The 24,712-nt window shown below is 50.2% G+C and overlaps 3 protein-coding genes and 1 long non-coding RNA gene across 5 annotated transcripts; 3 read left to right on the top strand and 1 right to left on the bottom strand.

Annotated features, from left to right (window-relative positions):
- Positions 1–1,790: 1,790 nt before the first annotated feature.
- On the bottom strand, positions 1,791–13,025 carry LOC120713059 (ubiquitin-like domain-containing protein CIP73). Its single transcript, XM_039999032.1, has 18 exons — positions 12,925–13,025; positions 8,970–9,088; positions 8,424–8,556; positions 8,119–8,236; positions 7,448–7,543; positions 7,117–7,160; positions 6,608–6,676; positions 6,382–6,525; positions 6,231–6,300; positions 5,955–6,106; positions 5,133–5,297; positions 4,976–5,047; positions 4,764–4,905; positions 3,654–4,181; positions 3,281–3,534; positions 2,530–3,144; positions 2,287–2,442; positions 1,791–2,193 (listed from the first exon to the last, which is right to left on the bottom strand). The coding sequence occupies exons 3-18, from the start codon at positions 8,553–8,555 to the stop codon at positions 2,119–2,121; spliced, it is 2,832 nt and encodes a 943-aa protein (XP_039854966.1). The 5' UTR covers position 8,556; positions 8,970–9,088; positions 12,925–13,025; the 3' UTR covers positions 1,791–2,118.
- LOC120713063 lies at positions 10,536–11,028 on the top strand. Its single transcript, XR_005691168.1, has 3 exons — positions 10,536–10,564; positions 10,638–10,894; positions 10,969–11,028. It is a non-coding gene; the product is annotated as an uncharacterized LOC120713063 (long non-coding RNA).
- Positions 11,439–12,998, top strand: LOC120713578. Its single transcript, XM_039999510.1, has 3 exons — positions 11,439–12,006; positions 12,081–12,135; positions 12,923–12,998. The coding sequence occupies exons 1-3, from the start codon at positions 11,487–11,489 to the stop codon at positions 12,996–12,998; spliced, it is 651 nt and encodes a 216-aa protein (XP_039855444.1). The 5' UTR covers positions 11,439–11,486.
- On the top strand, positions 12,988–24,288 carry LOC120713060 (pentatricopeptide repeat-containing protein At2g34400-like). Of its 2 annotated transcripts, none has more exons than XM_039999033.1 (4): positions 12,988–13,927; positions 14,031–15,420; positions 23,473–23,612; positions 23,716–24,288. In XM_039999033.1, exons 1-2 carry the CDS (start codon positions 13,053–13,055, stop codon positions 14,977–14,979), a joined length of 1,824 nt encoding a protein of 607 aa, XP_039854967.1. In that variant the 5' UTR covers positions 12,988–13,052; the 3' UTR covers positions 14,980–15,420; positions 23,473–23,612; positions 23,716–24,288. The 2 variants fall into 2 exon arrangements, with proteins under 2 accessions (XP_039854967.1, XP_039854968.1); XM_039999034.1 differs by having other exon boundaries at positions 13,016–13,927; positions 14,022–15,420; positions 23,716–24,284.
- Positions 24,289–24,712: the final 424 nt, after the last annotated feature.

Below are 24,712 nucleotides of genomic sequence, written 5' to 3'. Positions count from 1 at the left end.
GAGCTACTACTAGCTTAGAGCAAGTATAGTGATCGGTGATGAGCCGGCTGGGATCATACGTGTGTGGAGAGAGAGAAGAGCAGGAGAGAGAGTGTGCGGGCGGCCGGCGAAACGTCCGCTGTGAGCCGGCGAAATCACTCACTCCTCTCACTGTGCACAATAAATGCTACTTGAGTCCGCCCTGACCTGGCATCAGCCGGCTACCGGCGAAATCCATTATCCATGCTCTTAGGAAGTCAGAGAGAGATCCATCCATAGGCGGTTTGCTTCCTCGATGGCTCTCCTTTCCTCTGCTCCGCGCGAGGGTGTTTGAATAACAGGACTAAATTTTAGTCCCTGTTGTATTAAAAGGAGTCCTATTTTAAAGTATTAAATAAAATTTATTATAATTTTTTTTACATAAATGTGTGCTAATTCGTGAGACAAGTTTAATGAAAATAATTAATCAGGGATCCAAACACCCTCTTAGGTCACATCATCTCGCGCCATCGAGCATGCTGCCAGTTATGGTTCCATGGAATTCCACGGCTATCTCAAATTTGAAATTCCTTCCTCATCTGGAAGATAAGCTTACTGGCATGCAAAGCACGTGGGGATTGGGGAATACAGGATACAAGGCCGGGTCAGTGAGTGGGGCCATTTTCCAGAGCTTATTGTCGGTTCGTCACTGCTAAGCAAAGTCAAAGCTGCTGCTGCTTCGTTTTCTGGTGAGCATATATCTTTCAAGTTGAAGCACTACTGAAGTAACTTCTGTTTTTGAGAGAGACGATTGGAGTTACTGGAATACTGGATGTTGAAGCTTTTGACTACCGTCCTGCCTACCTACTGGGCTCGCCTACTGCCTTTCTTTGCGGCTGCTGCCAGCTCCAAGCCCTGGAAAATGCTGGATCCTGGACCTCATGATATTCAAACCATGCCCGACTTGTTCATAGTTCGAGGCTCTGTTTCCTTGAACTACGCCTGATTTCTTCCCAGTTTGAGGCTTTGTTTCCTTTCTTCACAATCAAATTTCAATTAAGCAATGCTCTGTGCGACTGAACAAGGGAAGCGGCGATAACACAAATAAACACAAAATCATAGTAATGGAAAACGTCCAGAGTACAGATCGGCCCTGCCCAGCCCTTTTTAAAGCTGAAAAAGAAGGGAGATGTTTAGAGTTCTATTTTTGCAAAGTCAATATTAGTAATAATAAAACTACGAAGCATGATATTTGGAGTTCCAAATTTGCAATTTTATCTAAAGTGAAGTGTAGCCAACGCAATGACGGAATGCCACGGCGGCGGCGGCGGCGGTGGCGGTGGAGTTCGCGTGGCACCCGGCTCCACGCCATCAGCTCGAAGTGCCTCACTGCCTCTCCGGGGTCGTCGAACGCCATCGTCGCCACTCGTCAGCGAGGACTTCCTCGATCCGCCCTTCGCCGTCGTCGTCATCTCGGCGACGGCGATGAGCCGCAACCGGACGTTGCTGTGCTAGTTTCGCTGGTCGTCGCGTCGAGCAGCGACCGTACCGTACCACCGACTCCTTGTTCGCGTCGTCTCTGCCGCCGGGCATCTCCAGGCCGTCGCTCTCGCTCACCAGCGTGCGGTTCTCCCGGCGCGGCAGCGTGGACGCGGGCTCCGTCGCCAGGCCGCCATGTTCGTCGTGGATCGCGTCCACGTTGTCGTTCCCGAGCAGCTCGTCCATGGCGCTCCAGCGTGTGGCCATGGTGTCCGAGGAGGGGCTCGGTGGCAGCGTGACGCCGTGACAGAGCAATGATTTTATTATGTACACGAATCAAAGGAGCCATAAAATTGGGCGCACCAGCAAAAACAAACAGATTTGCCTAAATATACAGATCCACCACCATTACATAGATATCCATTGCCAAATTATCCACAGAATGCAGACAATTCCACCTTTGGAACTAGCTGTATGTACCGCTAGCAAAATTGGTGAAAACCATTCGAACCACAGGACGTAATTTGCTGCACCAACATCTCAGGGAACACTATAATGCCACATTTACACCCACCGGGCGCCTCATCATGGAAACACTCCCCAACAACGCTTTAGTTCTGCTTTTCCATGTTAGCGAAAAATTTAGCGGTGAATGGCTACACAACCTTGCCGGTCAATGCTTCAAGACTGGCTCCCCGGCTGCGATTCTGACTGTAACCTCTGCCGAACTTGTTCCACCAGGAGTTTCAGGTAGTCCTAACAAAAGCAGCAAGTTTGGGGGTTATTATCCGGGTAACATCAGATAGAAAACAGTGTGATAATGCATCTGTATCAGAGCAGAATGCATACATTGGTAAGCTCTGGATCACTGGCAAGCTCTTCGAGCATGCTCTGAATGCTGTCATCTTCACCATAAGCCTGAGCAGCAGTCTCAAGGACGGCGCTGAAGATATTCTCTGGAGATTCATGTTGTTCAATGCTTTGTCGAGCTTGATGGAGATCAAACTGCCCAAGGAATACAAAAGGTGAGATTCATGCTATTCAATGCAAATAAAAGCTATTATTTACTCAGCACTCAACAGAATGACTTACCTGAGAGCTACTGTTGTCTAATACATTTCCTCCTGCAGTGTCACTTGACCGAGGTTGTGATCTAGATTGCCCATTATTTGCACCAACAGGATGGGCCCCTGCTCCACCAAGAACTTGTGATACAACGGGCATCATTTGCTGCAACATTCTAGACAAATCCATGCCACCTTGCCCCCTGCCTGAACCAAACATGGCCCCAAGGTCTTGCTCATCCACATTCTGCACAATATTGCTTATAGTATCTACAACAGCAGGGCTCTGTAATCCTTCCATCATGCTCCTCATGTCAGCACTTGAGCCCCCTGCTTGTGTTGCAACATTTGACAATAGGTTGCTAAAGACTGGGTTGTTGAGCATACCAGATATCATGCTGCCAATATCAGGTTGTCCTTCACCACTCTGTCTTCTTGGAGGAACTCCAGTAGGCTGTGACCTAGAGGATGGAGGGCCAGAGGTGGGGATGTTGCTTTGGCTAGCGTTAGTATTATTTTGTGAAGCAAAACCTTGCAGAAACTGCTGGGCCACTGAAATAGCATCTTGGCTTTGGCTGACTGAAGATGAATCTCTACCAGAATCAGTTGTGCTCCCAGATGGCTTCGCTGCTCTGCTCCGTCTCTGCAAGTGATGTTGAAAGAAACAATTAAACAATAGCAAAACACAACAAACTCCTCAAACATTTGACTTGTGAATATATTCAACATCAAAAATGAAAACTGACAATAGAATCCCAACAGGCTGAAGCAATTAATACCTTTGGAATCAGACCTCCACCGAGACCTACTGGTTCTGAGCTACCACTTGCAGAAGGCTCAAGAGATTGTGAACCCACTCTATCCGTGGATTTGTTCTTCAGCGCAGAATTTTCTGCTGATGTGCTCGCAGGAACATCAATGGCACAGGTGACTATGGGGTCTCCTGATAAGTTGGTTGTACCTGCACTGGTATCTTCCAATTGTGGATGCTGTTGTATACCGTCCTGAGATGGCAAAGTGGAACCGCAAGTACCTAACCACAGGAATGGTGAATATCAGTAAGATGTCAAGAAAGAACTCACAACACCTTTGCCAAAAAGATCACTCATATCTGATTGCACTTTATTAATGAAGTTTGTCTGTGATTCTAACCTGAGGGATCATTCTGCTGTGGCGTAGTGGCTGGTGTTGAAGAACTCAGCACACCAGCTCTGCTGTCTGTGGTCTGGTTAAATCCCTGGTCTGCTGCACTTTGTGCAGATGAAGAAACCTGGCCTGGTGCATTGGCAGCCAAAGCATTGGCTACCTGTGCTGTCACCTGTGCTACTATAGGCGGAACACCACCTACAGAAGCTTGTGGAACAGCAGGTGTTGAATTTGGTTGAGCTCCATTGCCGGCTGCTGTCTGAGAACCTTGAAAGGAGGCTGTCTGGTTAGGTACAGCAACTTGACCCCTCACTTGAACAGGCAGGAAAACACTTAGGACATGGTTTGGAGCCTCCACTGAGGACCGTGCTGGAATAGCTGCAACAACTGTTCTAGTAGGCAATCCACGTGTTCCAGCTGGGTGACCTGGTGGGTTACTTCCTTGAGTTCTTGCTGCATCTTGGCGGTTCCCGTTGATAGCCCCTTCAGAAGTGGTGGTGGTACCAGCAGATGAACCACTTGTTGCAGATGCACCTAATTTCGGGAATGAAAAAAGAAATAATAGTTAGGGGAAGCCGACTAGACACAAACATGGAAGATTCAACATTCTGATAGAAACAAAATATAAATTTCCACATGTGAATGAACTCTGGGATATACCAGAAGAAACTTAAGAACAGAGTATTGATCTAGCAAGTAGCAAGTACACTCATGACGCCTGTCAAATCTGACAGATACTGCACCCAACACTAATGTGATATACATAATATTACACACTTCTGTCCAATTCATTCACGCCAGCGCATCAGTAATATTACACACTTATGTCCAATTTACAAGGTAGATCCAATTCATGATATTAGGATATCAATTATGAGATGATAAATATCTAGCGTCTCAAACAAATTAGGAATAACTGTATAGTGTAATTAAGAAATACATTAAAACAGTTTTTAATGCTGTGAAGAGGCAACTTTATTTTTTAAAAGCAACTTATGATCATCTAACAATCCAATACAGAAACAATTTGTTCAGAGGAAAAAAAATTCTGGCAGCTTCCTGCTCTAGCTAGAGACCCTAACAGGAGTGAAAAAAATAGATGAAATGTGACCTTACCACTACTCTGGACATTAATATTCCGAAACGGATCTCCGAAACCAGATGACCGAGAAGGATCAACTATACCAAAAGCACCAGAAACTCCTCCCATAACTGGTATGTTCGAAACTCCAAAAGGAGGAGTGTTTTGAAAAGATGGCTGCACAATTGCTGTGATTAGAAGGCTCTGATCATCAAAATTAATACGGAAAAGGTGCAACAATTGTCACCTGAACCATGATTGGATTTGGTCCTGTGGAGTTTATATAAACAGCAGGCCCGGAATTCACAAAAGCTTCAGACTGCAATTTTTTTTAAAAAAAATCAAAATGGTGGCGACATACACAAAGTTACATAACACGAAGGAACAATTATGCATATGCATACAGGAGAAAGCCCTGTTCGAAGCATCATCATTGTCCGACCAAGCTCAAAAAACATAGCACCCAAATGTTGCATTGCAATTCCCAGCTGAACCGATTCAGTTTGGATCTCACGACGAATAGATGCATCCCCAGTGCTGCCATCTTGCCGGATACGTTGTGCAATGTGCTGAAATATAATATTAGGTATACATAAATGCCACAAATATTTCCAAGGGAAGTTTTCATCTATCATTCAGGAGTTCCTCAAAAAACAACTTAATGATATCCAAAGAAAAGATTGCATTTATCAGTTCGGAAGTCCATAAGGCATCTTTCAGATAAATAAATAGTATTTAAAAAATGTCCTAAAAACTGAACCGTGCTACACAACATCACCAAAGCATCCAAAAAGGAACAAACAAAGCCGACGTGGAGACAATGTTAAGGCATACAGAGAAAATCATGCAGACATTAAATGATAAATAGTCTTCGGGCTTCAAAATTTAACCTTGAAGCCCGAACATAGCTTATACCTTGACTATAAGCTAGGGTTGCTGTCCAATGGTGGTCAAGAAGAGTTTTTCACTAGTCCTTCAGTTTATATAGATTCCCACAGAATAGCACAAAAAGACAACAACCCACGAAGATGTGAAAATTGAAATGTGTTCGCAACCACCACCCCAGAATAGAAGGTTTAAAGAAATGCAGAATATAACTAGGGAGGCAAACATTTTAGATGAACAAGATATCAACCTCAAAGTGTCAAGTTGTAAATCATTTGTTGATTGATTAACATTGCAAGGTAAAAAGTACATTGCACAGGCACAGAAGAGAAGTAACATACAGAAAGAGCAGAAGATGCACTGCCACTAAGAAGTTGTTGGGCTCGCTCAATAACTGAAGCCAAAACCTCAGGACTTGGAAATCTTGGGTTAACATTAGCATCATCTGCTGTTGCTCGTTGCTGGCCTTCTGAATCCCTGGATGGTGGAGCACCTTCATAGAGGAAAATATCAAGATCTTTGATGCAAGCAATGAATTAACCAACAACAACAACAACAACAACAACAACATTATTCTGCAAGCAATGAATTAACCAACTGTAAGAAAAATATGATACCATTATTCTGTAAGACTCGGTCTACGCGTTCCATGTACTCCGTAAGAGTTGTCAGAGAATCCGGAATAACCTGTTGCAATTGGTTGACGTCAACTTAATGATACACAAACTGAAATACAGGAGCAAGAGCAAGAAAACACAAAGTATCTACCATGCTGCGAGGAATAGCTCCTGATTGAAGCTGTGTCACATGGAGTTGATGATTCGGAACTGAGAACCCTGGTTGTGCTGGGTTTACTGGCTGAGTTCTGCCAGGGACATTATTGGCCCCTTCTGGTCCAGTAGCCAAAGGAACCTAATAAAGCAGCCATAAAATAATTAAACTCTGAGATGTCTCAGGTACCCAAATTAGATCTTGAGAGGAACTGCCTTCTTACCGAAAATGATGCATTGGTGAGACCACCAGACATCGCAACACCCAAGGAACCAAGAAGATCCCGAACACTCTGCAAATAGTAGATGAGTTAGAGGGCATTGTACCATTTGACAAGTCGAACAATTGGTTTTTATTTTGGCAATGTACAAAACGCTAGACCAAATCATAAACCCTAGCCATGTCATCTATCATCCCATCAGAATGCAAAGCCTCTATGGTAATATGGTTTGTTACAAGAGAATTAATAAAAAAAGGAATTAAAAAGGTTCAGTACAAATGTAGACATAGGCCCCATTTGCTTCAGCTTCTAGCTGATTTTAAAGGCTCAATTTTGAGAAATCCGAAATCCAAAAGTCAGATGACTCCTAGAATCCTAGACTATCGATTCTCAATTCTCGGATTTGGATTTCTCAAAATCGGCCAGAAGCTGAAACAAACAAGGCCATAGCCATGAGCCAAGCAAATCAGGTAGTTTCATGGAGACAAAACCCAACAAAGAGAGAATCATACCCTGGAAATATCGTCCAATAATCCTCCATTTGCAGCAAAATTTACTGCACAAAAAGTGAAAATATTTTATCAGGCCCATGTCCAGCATCTTCTTGTAGCTAAGCACTGACAGGGATCAATTAGGTTCAGCACCAGACTAAGCACTCACTATTCAACATTACTTAACACATCTAGCAAATTTTGCCGTCCTTAGACTGAATGAGCATAATCCGTTCATTTTTCTAATGACAGATATGCAGAATAAGGCACCAAGTAGGCAACATATCATGGAGGCATATCCAAATTTTAGAATAGATGATGTAGCTGGCATAGCAACTGTACGATGACTTACCATTAGCAGGTGTGTTTCCTTCAGAAGTCCCAGAAGAATTCTGGCCCTCAGCCGCACGCCGAGCAACCAGATGCAATGTAAATCCATCTTCCAAATCTTGTGGTTGTCAAGGATACATGTGACAGAATTCAGATGGAGATAAACAAACACATAGGAAGGTGAACGACACAACAAAGCATTTGAAAAGCTGGCAAGTAAGAAAATGGAAAAAACGTTTTACATAAATCAAAATTTACAATAGAAATTTATATGGAGGTAAATCTCCTTTATGAAATGACAAATCCAACCACCAGATGATGGAAGACAATAATCTAGCACTAGCCTCTGCATAATATGAAGCATTCTACATAGGGTTGCATGTATTTCTGCTGAGAATGCTGATATGGCATTAAACAACCTACTAACCAACTTACAATAAAATATTCCGATTCTGTAAGTCAGCAAATCACCCTAACATTACAGTTCAGGAAAATAAATTATTTCATTACTAACTGATCATTGTACATAACTAGACAATTAAGGGGGGAAAGGGTAATAAGGAAACATGCAGTCAATACAGTTTACAAAGTACAACTCATCAAAACGATAAGGGTGACAGAAAAGAAGATTGTTCAAGTATATGTTTTATAGGCTTACAGCCTTGGTTCAAGATGCATAAACTGAAAGGATACGGTATTCTGACAGGAGGTGATCATCCTTCAAGACCCTTCCTCTAAAAATCAACCGCTGCTGATCCAGAGGAACACCAGTTGCATCAACTATCTTCTCCTTAAGGACCGAAACGGGCGCCTAAAATTGTGACGGTTAGTTCTTCCGAAATATTGGTGCTCCTCTGATAAAAAGGAAGAAAGAAGCATCCTAATGCTAACTACATGAACTAAAGTTTACCATGAAAGGTATGGCCTAGCACTCCACAACAGTTCAAACAGACAGACAGACGCACACTATAATGCCAAGCAGGCAGGAGAGTTCTCACATTCTTGTTCACACGGAGCTTGTGGACTTGCGAATCCAGGGTCTTGATGTTGATCTCAATGGTGGACTCCGTATCATCAGCTGGTTTCGCCGTCGAACTGCTGGCGCCATGGGGATTATCTTCAGCCGCCATCCTACACAGCAGGAGAGATGAATACACGAATCAGGCGCCGCAAAACCCACAAACAACTCGAATGCTCAGGCGTCCCGTGGAAAAGAGCAAACTTTTCGCTAGGCTTCCCGTTCCCCCACGCTAACCTACGGAACCAGCTGCTCCCTGCTACGCGGGAGCGTGAGCCCCCTCGAGCCTCGCCTAGATGTACCTAGAGCGCCGACGCAGGGCGACCCGATCGCACTCGCACCACGGAGAAGCGGAACGGAGGAGATTCCCGGGGCGGCACCGCGGCGGAAAACACAAAACCCAACGCAATGGAAGTGGAAGCGAGATGTGGATTCGGCCGCCCCACGGACGCAGCGAAGAAGCGCGGCACCCTAGAACAAGCCCGAGCTCCAGAACAACCCGTCCGAGCAAGGCAGGGCTACTCACCGAGGCGACGAGGGGTCGACCCGAGTCCGGACGGGGGGGATGGGCCGCGGCGGGGAGGATCGCGACTCGTCTCGGCGGGGAAGGACTTGGGCGGAGAGAGAGCGAGACTGGGTGGAGACCAGGCTTAACCGAACCGTCGGTAACCGGTCCGGTTTGACCGGTTACCGGTCAAACCGGTCCGGACCGGTACCGGTTCGGTCCGGTATGAAACCGGTCCAAATTCAAAATTTAAATTTGAATTCAAAAAAATGAAAAAATCCCAAAAATTCCTAAAAATACTTCAAGGTGCAATGAATCTAATGGTGTCAAATTTTCTCCAAAATTCGTTCATTTAGTATGGTTTTCGGAATTTATAAGTTAAATAAAAAAAGAAAAAGAAAAAAACCGCGGCCCATTAAGGCCCATCGCGCGGCAGAGGTCATTTAACGTCGCGTGTCCCTCAGCCGAAGCCTCACCAGCGCCTCCCTCACCCGCTCCCCCCTCACTGACTCCTGTCCGCCGCCAGAAGTCGCCGCCCGCCGCTCGAGGCCGGTTAGCCGCTCTCAGATCCCGGCTAACCGGTCTCCCTCACCGGTAAGCCGGACCGGTAGCAGATCTACCGGTCCCGTCTGGTTTTCCGCCCGGGGAGGCCGGTTTACCGGTATGGGGAGGCGGTAAACCGCCGATTAGCGTTGGTAAGCCGCGGTCAGGTTAGTTTTTTTCCCTAGGATTTAGGTGTATTTAGATGTTTTGTTTTAGGATTTAGGTGTATGACTTAGGTATATTTAGAATTTAGGGAAGATTTATTTATATTACATGATTTTTTGCACTATGTAGTAGGTTTTAGCTAGATTTAATTTAGGTGTATTAGATGATTTTTGACACTATAACTTAGGTAGGAGTAAGAATATTAGATGATATATTTTTGTTGTGCATGTATGCAGATAGACAATGGCAAGCAGAGATGTTGTGTGGGAACACGGTGAAAATCTTTATCCCGGATGGCGATGTAACTATTGTCGTACGCAGAAAGGAGGAGGTGGTGCGACTAGATTGAAACAACATTTGGCTGGGCGCGGGGCAGAGGTGATCCATTGCAGGAATGTGCCACCTGATGTGCGGGACTTCTTTCAGCGTGAGTTGGATAGGGCAAAGAAGGCAACTGCTGACCGGGCCCGAGAGAGGTTGAGACGGGAGAAGGCTGCAGCAGAGGGAAACTATCCCGGTGATGAAGAAGATGAGGAGGCTCAGGTGCAGCGTGCCATGGATCTATCGAGAGCGGAAGCAGAGTTCCGACGGGGGGTGGAACAGAGAGGAGGTGCATATGAGCGTGGAGGGGGTAGTGGTTCGACGAGGGGGAATGTTATGCAGAGAATGTTTCGAAAGTCCACTTCGCAGAGGGAGTCCTGTGGTGGAGGACTATAACTTGGCAGCTGGTGGGAGAAGAGGAATGACACAAACAAGGATTGATACAGGCTCCTGGACGCAGAAGGGTAAGAACGCAAAGGAAGCTATTGGTAAAGCTTGGTCAAAGTTTTTCCATATTGCAGGAGTACCTGGAAGACAGGCTGACAGTCCATACTTTATCAGCGCGGTTAGGGAGACACAGAAGTGGGGTAAGTTTTCTTTCATTGCAATGATACCTATAAACTTACATTTTTGTATCTTATGATTTTCATATGGTTGCAGGTGAAGGTATCGCATCACCCACTGGACGGGATATTGATGGCAAGTACCTTGATCAGAATGAGCAAGACTTGAAGACGAGGTACGTAAAGTTTCAGAAAGACTGGCCCTTATTTGGCATCACGTTAATGTGTGATTCATGGACTGGTCCGACGAGGATGAGTGTCATCAACTTTTTGATATATTGCAATGGGGTCATGTGGTTCCATAAGTCTATTGATGCGACTGGAAGAATTCAAAATGCTGCATATTTGTTCAAGGTAGTCCCTCAACCTGTTCCATTCACATTGTGTATGTTTTGTCATGTTACTAAAAAATCCGTCTTCCATTGCAGGAGATTCGAAAGGTGGTGGAAGAGATTGGACCGGAGAATGTCGTGCACGTAGTCACCGACAACAAATGTTTCGTGGACTTAAGGATACATTTCAGCGCATGACGGATCTCCAGAGCGCCGTCCAGGCATTGCAGGAGCTTGACGTGTTTCGGCAGAAAATTGGCGAGTATAGCAGTGATATGGCAATGCGGATGGCGATGGACCCAAAGACATCCCCATGTAAGAGTTGTTCCGTATAAAATTGTCATTTTCTCTCTTCGAAAATATTGCTTACATACTCGGTTGCACATGCAGCGTCCTGGTGGATGATGTTCGGATCAAGTACTCCAAAACTGCAGTACCTTGCCATGAGGCTTGTTTCACAATGTTGTTCATCCAGTGGATGCGAGCGGAACTGGAGTACTTTTGCCTTACTGCATACAAAGGTTCGCAATCGGTTGTCGCACAAGAAACTTAATAAGTTTGTCTATGTCAACTACAATCTTCGTCTCCGACTCGAGGAGGTCTCCGGCCCACTGATGCGTGAAGAAGGTGATTTCATTGACCAGCTAGCCCATCTTTCATTCTATGATGAGAAAAATCCGGTGCGGGAATGGATGGAATATGGTAGATCTAACCGGGCTCCAGTTCTGGACGAGGATGATGATGACGGCGACATCCCTCTCCCGTCCCATATTGTCAGAGATCAAATAAACGTGTCAGATCTACGTGAGGCTACGGGGAATGATTCCATCAGCGATTGGGCACGTCAAAATATAGGTGACACTCACCTAGGGAAGAGAAAGTTGCACAAGGGGCCTAAGAAGGGTGACTCGAAGCGTCGAAAAGGCAAAGGAACAGCAAAACCAGTGAGCAGCGACACCGAGACTGATGATGGCGAAGGTGAGCGTAGTCCTCCGTATCAGGAGTCCGAGGATAGCAGCTCGGCCGATGATGGTGATGATGGTGACGGTGCTCAGCCTAATGCTGGTGGTGGAGGTAGTGGTGCTGATGATGCTGCTGGTGGTAGTGGTCATGCTCGTGGTGTTCGTTTCACAGGTATATATTGCACATATAAATACACACATATTTCTGACTATTGACTACTAATTATGAAATATGGTTGATTGCAGGGGAAACTCAGTTCACACATGCTACTCAGGACACCGACCATGGAGCACCGCAATCGCAGAGGAGAACAGGTGGACCGACGGACTATGACAGTCCACAGAACTCTTCTTCCTCCTACAGCGATTCGAGGCACTCTTTTCACTATCTCATTCCTGACATCAGCATGCAGCCACCGACGAGATGGGTGTACGAATGGGAAGACCCCCCATTTTTACACTATGTTAGTTCAGAAATGGCAGACAACATCGGCGTGGACGGGCCAAACTTGGCAACACTACAAGGCTGAGCTGCTTAGAGTGCGAGGTATCGCTTTGATGTCCACCACCGAATACCAAACCGCATCTCAAATGGGGGTCTTCCCATTCCTACGTTGAACTTTTCATTTCATGTGTATAAGTGTATGACTCCGTATTTGTATGCACCCTATTACTATTGTATTTGTATGCATAATTATAACTCATTGCTTTGGTAGGGTCATTTACATTAAAATGTGCATAGCTCATGTCGAAATTTCCTTTTATTTCACACCGGGAATCAATTTTTCAAACGGCGAAAAAATACTCTAAACAACCGGTATACCGGCCAAACCGGCCGGTATACCGGTGTAACCGGTCGGTATACCGCAGTGAGCCGCAACACAAAACCGGCCGGTATACCGGCCAAACCGGCCGGTATACCGGTATACCCGGCCGGTATACCGGTCGGAACCGCCACCACGGTGAAATTTGAATTCAAATTCACATTTGACCGGTTCCGACCGGTAACCGGCCTAACCGGACCGGTAAACCGGTACCGGAGCCCGGCGGTTAGGCCGGTCCGGTCGGGAAATTGAACCCTGGTGGAGACTTGTTGAGGGAGAGGAGAGGAAGGTATTTGGGGAGCGAGCGTGTGTGGGCGCTTCTGGAAACTTCCACGTCTGATTTTGTTACTTGCCTTTTGGGCGGAAAAAAAAACTTGCTCTTTAAAAGGAAACAATGCCCGCCGGCTCCGCCGCCGCCTCCACCTCCGCCGCCGCTTCCGCGCTCCTGGCGCGCTGCCGCTCCCTCGCCGCAGTCAAGCAGCTCCACGCCCATATCCTCACCCACTCCAACGGCCCCTTCCCCTACAACCACTTCCTCTCCAAGCTCCTCTCCCTCTCCTCCGCCACGGTCGCCGTCACCAATGCCGCCTCCGACTATGCCCTCCTCCTCCTCTCTTCCCACCCGGCGCCCACCGCCTTCTCGTACAACGTCGCGCTCCGCCTCTTCGCCTCCTCGCGCCCGGGCACCACCCTCCGCCTGTTCCTCCGCATGCTCCGCGCCGGGCTCCGCCCCGACGCCTACACGCTCCCCTTCCTGCTCCTCGCCGCCGCGCGCAGCCCGTCCCCGCCGCTCGCTCGCTCCGCCCACGCGCTTCTCGACAAGCTTGGGCTCAGGGACCACGACCACACCGTCCACTCCCTCATCACCATGTACTCCTACCTCGGCGATCATCTTGCTGCGCGCAGGGTGTTCGACGGGATCCCCCGTCGGGACGTTGTCTCATGGAACTCTATGATCAAGGCATACGAGCGGGCAGGGATGGTGGATGAGGTGGAAGGGATGTTCCGCTCGATGGTTGCAGAGGACACGGTGGTGCCCAACGGGGTGACGGTGGCAGTTGTGCTCACGGCGTGCAGGGATGCTGGCAACGTGGTTCTAGGGAGGTGGGTGGAGGAGTGGGTGAGGTCTGCAGGGATGGAGGTGGACTCGCTCATTGGCTCCGCACTGGTGGGGATGTATGAGAAGTGCGGAGAGATGGCAGAGGCTAGGCGCGTGTTTGATGGCATCATAGACAAGGATGTTGTGGCGTGGAATGCCATGATCACCGGGCAAGTCTATGAAAACATGCTTATGTTCTTATTGCTAGAAAATATAAATCAATAATCACTTTTTTAGCTTGATAATTTACAAATGTCCTATCAGATGACGCAGGTATGCGCAAAATGGCATGTCAAAGGAAGCTATTGCATTGTTTCATAGCATGAGGGAAGTGGGGATGCGTCCAGACAAGATAACCTTGGTTGGAGTCCTTACATCCTGCGCTGCAGTTGGTGCTCTGGAGCTAGGAGCTGAACTGGATGGGTACGCCTCAACTAGAGGTCTCTACAGCAATGTCTATGTGGGGACAGCCTTAGTGGACATGTACGCTAAGTGTGGAGATCTTGATAGAGCCATTCAAGTCTTCGGAAGTATGCCATGCAAAAATGAAGCCTCATGGAATGCCTTAATCTGTGGGCTCGCCTTTAATGGTCGAGGCCATGATGCCATTCAGCAGTTTGAACTGATGATAAATGAGATAGGGCTCCAGCCGGATGATATCACATTCATAGGAGTGCTTTCGGCTTGTGTGCATGCAGGGCTACTTGAATATGGTCGGCGTTTGTTCAATTCCTTGACACCTGTGTTTAAAATCATTCCCAAGATTGAGCACTACTCCTGCATGGTTGATTTATTGGCACGTGCTGGGCATTTGGAAGAAGCATGGGATTTTGCTGAGAAAATCCCTGGAAAGGCGGATGCTGTGATGTTGGGCGCTTTGCTTGCTGCTTGTCGGAAATGCAGAAATGTTGAGGTTGGTGAGAGGGTCATCAATAGGATTATGGAGCTGGAGCCATCAAACTCCTGGAACTATGTGGTGTCATCCAAGATATACGCAACCTCGGATAGAATGGATGACTCTGCAAAGATGATAGGGTTAATGAGGGAGAGGGGTGTCAGCAAGACTCCAGGTTGCAGCTGGGTTGAGGTTAAAGGCAAAGTCCTTGAGTTCTATGCAAGCACTGAACTGCAACATGGTGCGGAAGATATGTATCAACTCATGACCATACTGGTAGATGAGATGAGACTTGAGGGATATGCTCCAAACCTTGATCTGGTGTAGCAATGCAACAGAAGTGTTGCCTCTTCTTGAAGCGAACGAAAGGATCTATAATTTATTTATTATGAAAGGATAAAAGTCACAGTGTGGAGATTATGAAATGGAAGAAACAGAAAAAAAAAACCCAGCAGCCTACCATGTGTTTGGACATCATGCTGTAAAAATAAATGAAAAAAAGCTGCCCAAATATTAAAGCTCTACAGATGATACAGTGCACTTGCATCATGTAAATTAAATTGCTATTGAAAATTTTGTAATCCTTGCTTTTCTTGATTCAAGATAATCAATAAAGCGCAGATGATTGTTACATGGAATCTCCTGCGACTTTCTATGGGCTACATCCACCACCGAGTCAGGTTGTTCCTCTGCAGTGATTATAATAGAGGCCAGTTACACCATGGAGCTCGCTCAATTCACCCATGACTCTTAATGTTACAGGTCAAGGTGAGATGAGCCGCTGCTTCCCTCCTTGTTGCAATTGTACTGAATTTTGCTTTCTGCAATTTATTCCTGTTATTATGCTACTTAGGTTTGTGTTACTTTGAGTTCATTGATTCATCTGAGTATTGCTTACCAGATTCGCTGCTAGAAAAGGAGGGGTCGGTTGATGGTTAGCGAAGTTCAGAACTGATATAGAATTAATGTATTAGTAGGAAGGAAACGTGTATTTTGTTCACAAGCTGACAGTAGATTGTATAACTTGAATCAATACTAAAAATCTGTGCTGCTGGGTTTTGTTTGCTTGGTTCAGACATTTGGCACCTGCATCAATTGTAGGTATTCTTCTTCAATACCTGTGGAATCTGGACTCAATGTATTTCATCTTGAAAAAGAGCCATTAAGCTCCATTTCCTCCCATGATTTTATTGACTGTCTGTACCACATTGGGATACAAAATGAATATTATCATTCTTTTGTGCCAAATAAATATCTCTTGTGAGGGAGAAAACTAAGTGTTTCACATGTATATCCTGTCCAGCATGTTTAATGCAACCTAATTTTTTTTTTCTTTCTTACCATTTTCCAAGTGAATGGAAGGGGAAATATTGAGTACAAACTGAAGGGAATAAGTCTTGTACTCTTGGTCTTTGTGGGGCTGCAGCATCTCCTTTTTGCTGCAGCATGCAGTGGGTTTGTGCTGCCCCTAGAGGACAGCATCTTGGACTGCTTTTTAGTTTGCTAGGACAGCTGCAGTTAGTAGGACAGCAGCAGTTAGCATATACTTTTCTAGGACAGCAGGAGCATCTTAGACTAGGCAGTTAGCAGCTCCTTGGCTGGCTGTATATATGTGTGGCCACCCCTCCCGTTGGAAGGCATGTCATTGTGAGTGTGAATGAAGAAAAACCCAGAAAACTTCCCCAACTTGAGTGTCATCCTCTCAGCTCAATGAGAGTGAAAATTGAGCTGCTAACATCTGGTATCCGAGCCGTACTTTCCTGTAGGTTAGACATTTCCTGCACTTCTCCCTCCCAAGCAGCAGCTAGCACAGCAGCTAGCGCAGCAGCAGCTAGCGCAGCAGCAGCGGCAGTTAGCGCAGCAGCGGCGGCTAGCGCAGCAGCACCTGCTGCACCCTCTACTCCACCTTCCTCACCCGAGCAGACGAGCGGCAGCTCGTCTGAGGCTGCGTCTTCTCCACGCAGCAGCCCCCTGGAGGCGCGCCATGTCCGACGCACCGTCTCAGCGCTCGGTCGCCTCGAGCGCACGGCGTCAGCGAGATGCCGAGCTCGCCGCGGCAGAGGAGCGCAGGCGAGCGACGGCACAAGCCGCAGCAGCAGCGGCGAGGGCGGCCAGGCTGGCTGCAGCGGAGCTGGCGGCGGCCAGGGCGGAGGTGGAAGCAGAGGCGGCGGAGGATGCAGCGCGTGCGGCGGAGGTCGAGGTTGAGACCTTGCGCGGCAGCCTCAGCGGCTCCATCGCCGGCGACGCCACCGCCGACGAGGACCTTGAGGAGTTGGAGAGGGAGAGAGCGCGGGAGCGGACCGCGCGGTGGGCAGCAGTCCACCCCGGCGGCGGCGGCCTGGACGGCGGCGCGCCCGGCGGCGGTCCAGGGGCCCGCGCGCCCGGCGGCGGCCTAGATGGCGGCGCGCCCGGCGACGGTCCAGGGGCCCGCGCGCCGGGCGGCGGCCCAGGGGGCGGCGCGCCCGGCGACGGCCCAGGGGGCCGCGCGCCCGGCGGCGGCGGCCGCGCCCTTGGCGGCGGCGCGCAGGGCGGTGGCGGAGCTCCTGGCTGGGGTGCGCGCGGCGGCGCCCCCGGCTACCACGGCCTCCAGGCGGTGGTCAGGGACGTCGGTCCCGGTGGTGGGTGGCCCACCCTCACCAAGACCAACTACGTCGAGTGGGCCGCAGTCATGGAGGTGAAGCTCCAGGTGCGGCATATGTGGGAGGCAGTCCGGTACGGCGACGTCGACTACGATGAGGATCGACGGGCGCTGGATGCTCTCATCGCAGCAGCCCCGCCCGAGATGCAGTTCACGCTTTCCAAGAAGCGAACTGCCAAGGAGGCCTGGGACTCCATCGCTGCGGCACGTATCGGCAGCGACCGCGCCCGCAAGACCACTCTCCAGGCACTTCGCAAGGAGTGGGAGAATCTGGCCTTCAAGCCAGGTGAGGATGTTGATGACTTCGCCCTCCGTCTCAACACTCTACTGCAGAAGGTGGTGCAGTTCGGCGACGACACCTACGACGAGGAGAGAGCCGTCGAGAAGCTCTTCCGCTGCGTCCCCGAGAGGTACAGGCAGACCGCTCGCTCGATCGAGTCTCTGCTAGACCTCTCCACCATGACGATCGAGGAGGCGATAGGTCGCCTCAAGGTCGTCGACAGCGACGAGCCATAGCCTCCCTCGGGAGGCATCTCCATCGGTGGGAAGCTATGATACGCGGATACTTCGCAAAACTCACGTACCGGTATCGGATACCGTATCGGATACCCGTACTCCACGGATACTCCCGGATACGTATCCCGTAAGTATCGGACTATTTAGATATTTTCAAATAATAAAAATAAATCGGATACTCGTATGATACCTGTCCGATACCTTCAAACCCTAACAACACCACTCAATCGCTTCGTATAAAGGTCCTCCATTCCGCTGTGCCACCCTCTCATTCCCACTCGCGCAGCAGCAGGCCCGCAGCAGCCTCGCACGGCTCCCTTGCTGTCACCGCCGCTCGGCCACCCGCCCACGCCTCCTCCTGCTCCTTCCCCGCTGCTCATCGCTCCCTTGCCGTCACCGCCGCCTGGCCACCCGCCCGTGCCTCCTCCTGCTCCTTCCCCATCGCTCGTCGCTCCCTTGTCGTCACCTCCGCCCGCCCACCCATCCGTGCCTCCTACTGCTCCAGCGGCTGCGCGGCCTGTCCAGACAGAGGCCCGCACATCTGTTAAAGCACTATTTAGGGTGGTGCTGCGCTGCTGGAGCTCGCCGCTGGCGGGCCGCCACAGCCGCCGGAGCGCGCCTCTAGACGGCCCGCGCGGCCGCTAGAGAGGGAGAGGATGAGCCGCGGCCTTCAGAGAGGGGGAGGAGGAGCCGTGGCCGCCGGAGTTGGCCGCTACACAGAGAAAGAGAGAGAGTGCCGGAGGTTGGGAAAGAAGACGACCGATATCCATTCGTGGAACAGACGAACAGGTAAGATAAGGTTGGTTCTTTTTTCCTTTGCCCCTTCCCTTTTCTAATAATTATAAAACATATGAATATATGAGTTTATGACGCATTATAGTCCCTGGAACTTCTATTTTCTCACATTCTAGTTCCTGAAACTTTTATTTATTTTTATTATATATATATTGGCGTATCCCCGTATCGCGTACCAGTATCCGTATCTGCGTATCCGGGCAACATAGGTGGGAAGCTCCACCTCACTCAAGAGCAGTGGGAGGCTCAGCGCGGTGACAGGAGGAAGGGGGAGCCCTCTTCCTCGACTGGTGGCCGCAAGCGCGGCAAGCCGCGAAAGGGGCGCGGAGGTGCCCAAGCCGGGGCACGAGGGCGCGCCGAGGGTGGCGCCCGTGGAGATGCTCAGGGCGGCGCCGCTGACAGGCCCAAGGCGGCACGAGACGACGCCTGCCACAACTGTGGCAGGCCCGGCCACTGGGCCAGGGACTGCCCGCAGCGGAGGCGTGGGGGCCAAGCCCACGTCGCGGAGGCCCAGCTGGATGACGAGCCGGCTCTGTTCCTACTCCATGGGGACATGGAGCCGCAGCCGGCGGCACCGCCTGTCACCGCTCTACTCCACCTCGACGAGCCGCGTGCCCGAGTTCTCCTCGGCAACGGCTCCGACGACGACAGGGTCGATGCCTGGTACCTCGACTCCGGCGCCACGCACCACATGACCGGGCGGCGGGAGTTCTTCTCCGACCTGGACGTCGACGTAGGTGGCTCCGTCAGGTTCGGGGACTCCTCCGCCGTGGAGATCAACGGCGTGGGCTCCGTGATCTTCACCGCCAAGTCCGGAGAGCACCGGATGCTCACCGGAGTCTACTACATCCCGGCGCTGCGGAACTCCATCATCAGCCTTGGGCAGCTCGATGAGAGCGGCTCCCGCGTGGTGATCGACAGCGGGGTCCTCCGCATCTGGGACCACCGTCGCCAGCTTCTCGCCAGGGTGGTTCGAGGGAAGAACCGCCTCTACATCCTCCATGTCGGGGTGGCCCAGCCTCTTTGTCTTGCAGCTCGCAGGGACGACGAGGCATGGCAGTGGCACGAGCGCTTTGGGCACCTCCACTTTGAGGCCCTAAAGCGGCTCGGCGCCAAGGAGATGGTGCGAGGCCTCCCGTGCCTCGACCACGTGGAGCAGCTCTGCGACGTCTGCGTGCTGACGAAGCAGAGGCGGCACTCCTTCCCCCAGCAGGCGAGCTTCCGAGCCAAGGAGCGGCTCGAGCTCGTACACGGGGACTTGTGTGGCCCGGTGACACCGGTCACACCAGGAGGACGGCGCTACTTCCTGCTGCTCGTCGACGACCTCTCCCGCTTCATGTGGGTGATGATCCTCGGCAGCAAGGGAGAGGCTGCGGACGCCATCAGACGTGCTCAGGCTGCTGCGGAGGCGGAGAGCGGCCGCAAGTTGCGCGTGCTGCGCACCGACAACGGCGGCGAGTTCACGGCGGCCGAGTTCGCGGCGTACTGTGCGGATGAGGGCATCCAGCGCCACTACTCCGCGCCGTACAGCCCGTAGCAGAACGGAGTCGTCGAGCGGCGCAACCAGACGGTTGTGGGGATGGCCCGGGCCCTCCTCAAGCAGAGGGGGATGCCGACTGTCTTCTGGGGAGAGGCGGTGGTGACGGCCGTCTACATCCTCAACCGCTCGCCCACCAAGGCACTCGACGGCATGACGCCGTATGAGGCTTGGCATGGGCGCAAGCCGGCGGTCTCCCACCTGCGGGTCTTCGGCTGCCTCGCGTTCGCCAAGGAGCTTGGCCACATCGGCAAGCTCGACGACAGGAGCACTCCGGGAGTGTTCATCGGCTACGCGGCGGGTTCGAAGGCCTACCGCATTCTCGACCCGGAGACACAGCGTGTGCGCACGGCGCGCGACGTTGTGTTCGACGAAGGGCGAGGATGGGCGTGGGACAAGGCGGTGGACGACGGCTCGGCTCCGACGTACGACGACTTCACCGTCGAGTACGTCCACTTCAAGGGAGTTGGGGGAGTAGGCAGCTCTTCTTCGCCGAGCGTGCCTACCCCGGTCCCCGAGCCTCCACTGACTCCGGCGCCCGCCACACCGGCGGCACCACGCCCTTCAGCTACGACTCCGGCTGCATCGAGTTCCTCAGCTGTACCACCACAGCCGGCAACGCCGCGCACTCCAGCACCGACAGCCACTCCTCCGGGCACGCCTACTCCAGCACCTGCTCACAGCCCGGTGGAGTTCGCTACTCCGCTCTCTCACGACGAGGAGCGCATCGACGCGTACCACGACGGTGAGCCGCTGCGGTACCGTACGATGGAGGACCTTCTCGGCGATCAGCCGGTGCCGGGACTGGTGCCTCACGACCTGGAGGCGCAGTTGCACCTCGCGTGTGACGACGGCGAGCCTCGGTCTTTTGCAGAGGCCGAGGGACACGCGGCATGGCGTGCCGCGATGCAGTCGGAGATGGACGCGGTTGAGAAGAACCGCACTTGGGAGCTTGCTGATCTCCCTCGCGGTCACCGCGCGATCACCCTTAAGTGGGTGTTCAAGCTGAAGAGGGATGAGGCCGGCACCGTCGTCAAGCACAAGGCTCGCCTGGTGGCACGAGGTTTCATGCAGCAGGAGGGAGTCGACTTCGACGATGCCTTCGCTCCCGTGGCACGGATGGAGTCCGTGCGACTCCTCCTTGCGCTAGCTGCCCAGGAGGGCTGGCGTGTCCATCACATGGACGTCAAGTCGGCGTTTCTCAACGGCGACTTGAAGGAGGAGGTCTACGTGCACCAGCCGCCGGGGTTTGCGATCCCCGGCAAGGAGGGTAAGGTGCTACGTCTGCGCAAGGCCCTCTATGGCTTGCGGCAGGCCCCGAGGGCGTGGAACGCCAAGCTGGACTCCACGCTCAAGGGGATGGGCTTCGAGCAAAGCCCGCACGAGGCGGCCATCTATCGGCGGGGCAAAGGAGGCAATGCCCTGCTGGTGGGTGTCTACGTCGACGACTTGGTGATCACCGGCACCAAGGATGCGGAGGTGGCGGTGTTCAAGGAGGAGATGAAGGCCACCTTCCAGATGAGCGACTTGGGGCCTCTCTCCTTCTACCTGGGGATCGAGGTGCACCAGGACGACTCCGGGATCACACTTCGACAGACCGCCTACGCCAAGCGCGTCGTCGATCTCGCTGGGCTCTCCGACTGCAACCGACCCTCACTCCGATGGAGGAGAGGCTGAAGCTGAGCCGTGACAGCACGGCGGAGGAGGTGGACGCTACTCAGTACCGGCGTCTTGTGGGGAGCCTCCGCTACCTCGCCCACACACGGCCGGACTTGGCGTTCTCCGTCGGCTACGTCAGTCGGTTCATGCAGCGACCGACGACGGAGCACCAGCAGGCCGTGAAGAGGATCATCCGCTATGTTGCGGGGACTCTCGACCACGGTCTCCACTACCCGAGGTGCCCTGGGGCGGCACACTTCGTCGGGTACAGCGACAGCGACCACGACGGCGACATCGACACCAGCAAGAGTACGAGCGGGATCCTCTTCTTCCTCGGCGAGTGCCTCGTTAGCTGGCAGTCGGTCAAGCAACAGGTGGTGGCCTTGTCCAGCTGCGAGGCCGAGTACATAGCGGCCTCTACCGCGTCGACTCAGGCGCTCTGGCTCGCTCGACTGCTTGGTGATCTACTCGGCAGAGACACTGGAGCAGTGGAGCTCAGGGTGGACAGCAAGTCCGCTCTGGCCTTGGCGAAGAACCCCGTTTTCCACGAACGGAGCAAGCACATCCGGGTGAGGTATCACTTCATCCGAGGCTGCTTGGAGGAAGGAAGCATCAAGGCGAGCTACATCAACACCAAGGATCAGCTTGCGGATCTGCTCATCAAACCCTTTGGGAGGATCAAGTTCCTTGAGCTTTGCTCCAGGACCGGGATGGTCCAACTTTCCCACAAGACGACGCACAAGACTTAGGGGGAGAATGAAGGGAATAAGTCTTGTACTCTTGGTCTTTGTGGGGCTGCAGCATCTCCTTTTTGCTGCAGCATGCAGTGGGTTTGTGCTGCCCCTAGAGGACAGCATCTTGGACTGTTTTTTAGTTTGCTAGGACAGCTGCAGTTAGTAGGACAGCAGCAGTTAGCATATACTTTTCTAGGACAGCAGGAGCATCTTAGACTAGGCAGTTAGCAGCTCCTTGGCTGGCTGTATATATGTGTGGCCACCCCTCCCGTTGGAAGGCATGGCATTGTGAGTGTGAATGAAGAAAAACCCAGAAAACTTCCCCAACTTGAGTGTCATCCTCTCAGCTCAATGAGAGTGAAAATTGAGCTGCTAACACAAACCACCTTCCCGGTTGAAACGTGACAACCTCTTAAAAAAATTATTTGCAAGAATCCAAAAAAATTCAAACAATGCACATACATAGTACATCATTAGATGTACTTTGTTTCAAAAGTTGGGATGCAAACTCAATCTAGAAAAAATTCAGACAAAAATGACAAACTCAAATTGTATGAGGCACTAGAAGACAAAATTCCTGAAAATTTGTCTTGTAGTGCACTTGCATATGAAATTTTTTATTTTCAAATGAACTTTTACAAAAATGATTTTGCATCTCAACTTTTATCAAAAAATACATCTAGTAATGCACTATGGATGTGCATCGTTTGAAATTTTGTGGATACTTGTAACTATGATTTTTTAAGGGGCCGAGAATGTGGTTTGCACCTAATATTTTCCAGTGAATGGTATCCTTATCTTGTATCATGTAAGTATTCTAGAATTTTTAGAACAACCGTCTTGTAAAATATTTAGAAATTAGCACATACAATTTTTTTGTCTGGGACGCTGATTTTATTTAGTGCTTCTCCTTTATTTATCACATTTTTTTTATTTCGCAGGTATATGTAAGAATTCTCAAGATATTTGATGGAATGTACTGGAGAACGTGCATTGATGTGCAGTATCTGTCAGATTTGACAGGAGTCAGGAGTGTACTTGCTACTTGCTAGATCAATGCTCTGTTCTTGAGTTTCTTCTGGTATATCCTGGAGTTCATTCACATGTGGTTCTTCTGGTATATCCTGGAGTGTCTAGTCGGCTTCCCCTAACTATTATTTCTTTTTTTTTATTCCCGAACTTAGGTGCATCTGTAACAAGTGGTTCATCTGCTGGTACCACCACCACTTCTGAAGGGGCTATCAACAGGAACCGCCAAGATGCAGCAAGAACTCAAGGAAGTAACCCACCAAGTCACCCAGCTGGAACACGTGGATTGCCAACCAGAACAGTTGTTCAGCTATTCCAGCACGGTCCTCAGTGGAGGCTCCAAACCATGTCCTAAGTGTTTTTTGCCTGTTCAAGTGAGGGGTCAAGCTGCCGTACCTAACCAGTCAGCCTCCTTTCAAGGTTCTCAGATGGCAGCGGGCAATGGAGCTCAACCAAATTCAACACCTTTCAAGATGGAGCCCTAACGAATTTGTTCATGAAAAATGGACGAGTACCGAGGAGGGGGGGATGTTTGAGCAAGAAGACGTAAAAGGACAGAAAAGAAAAGAAAAACACATCACTCGGTTGTCACTATGTATTAGCGATGCGTGATCATTGTGCAATAGCCCTAAACCCTACCCCCACTCTTCTTTATAATAGATATATTATCAAAGTAAAATAACATAATTTAATAGATATGATGGAGTGTTTTTTACATAATGAACTTACAATACCATGGGTCCATGTTTGAGAAAATTCTTCCATTTACAGGAATTATGGTTAGCAGGAATCTCAAAAAGCTCATTATTTAATCGCCCCTTTCATAACAACTTTTTTTGGTAATCTTAAACTTGTTTTGGCATTCAGTTTGGTCTTTTTAATTTAAGCCATTAACCCATTTTCAGTTCAAATGAGACAATTTTAATTAGCATTGACACTTGTTTAATCTGTAGAGTTGCTAGGTCACATTCTTGAATCTTGAGAGACTGGAATACGACAAGCTGTGTGTTCGAGAAAAAAGAGACTACAAAGGAAAGTATAGGGAAATTTCCATCCTGGTTCCACTGTCCTGAAATTTATTCAGTGATCACATGCTAGTTGTCGTGCTGAACTGAAATAAGCAATGTTTCATTTAGATTATTCTTTCTTGAA

Source organism: Panicum virgatum, chromosome 6K (genome assembly GCF_016808335.1).
Source record: "Panicum virgatum strain AP13 chromosome 6K, P.virgatum_v5, whole genome shotgun sequence".
Classification (NCBI taxonomy): Eukaryota; Viridiplantae; Streptophyta; class Magnoliopsida; order Poales; family Poaceae; genus Panicum; species Panicum virgatum.
Note: the sequence above shows the minus strand (reverse complement) of the source record. Positions and strands in the feature narration are given on the sequence as shown.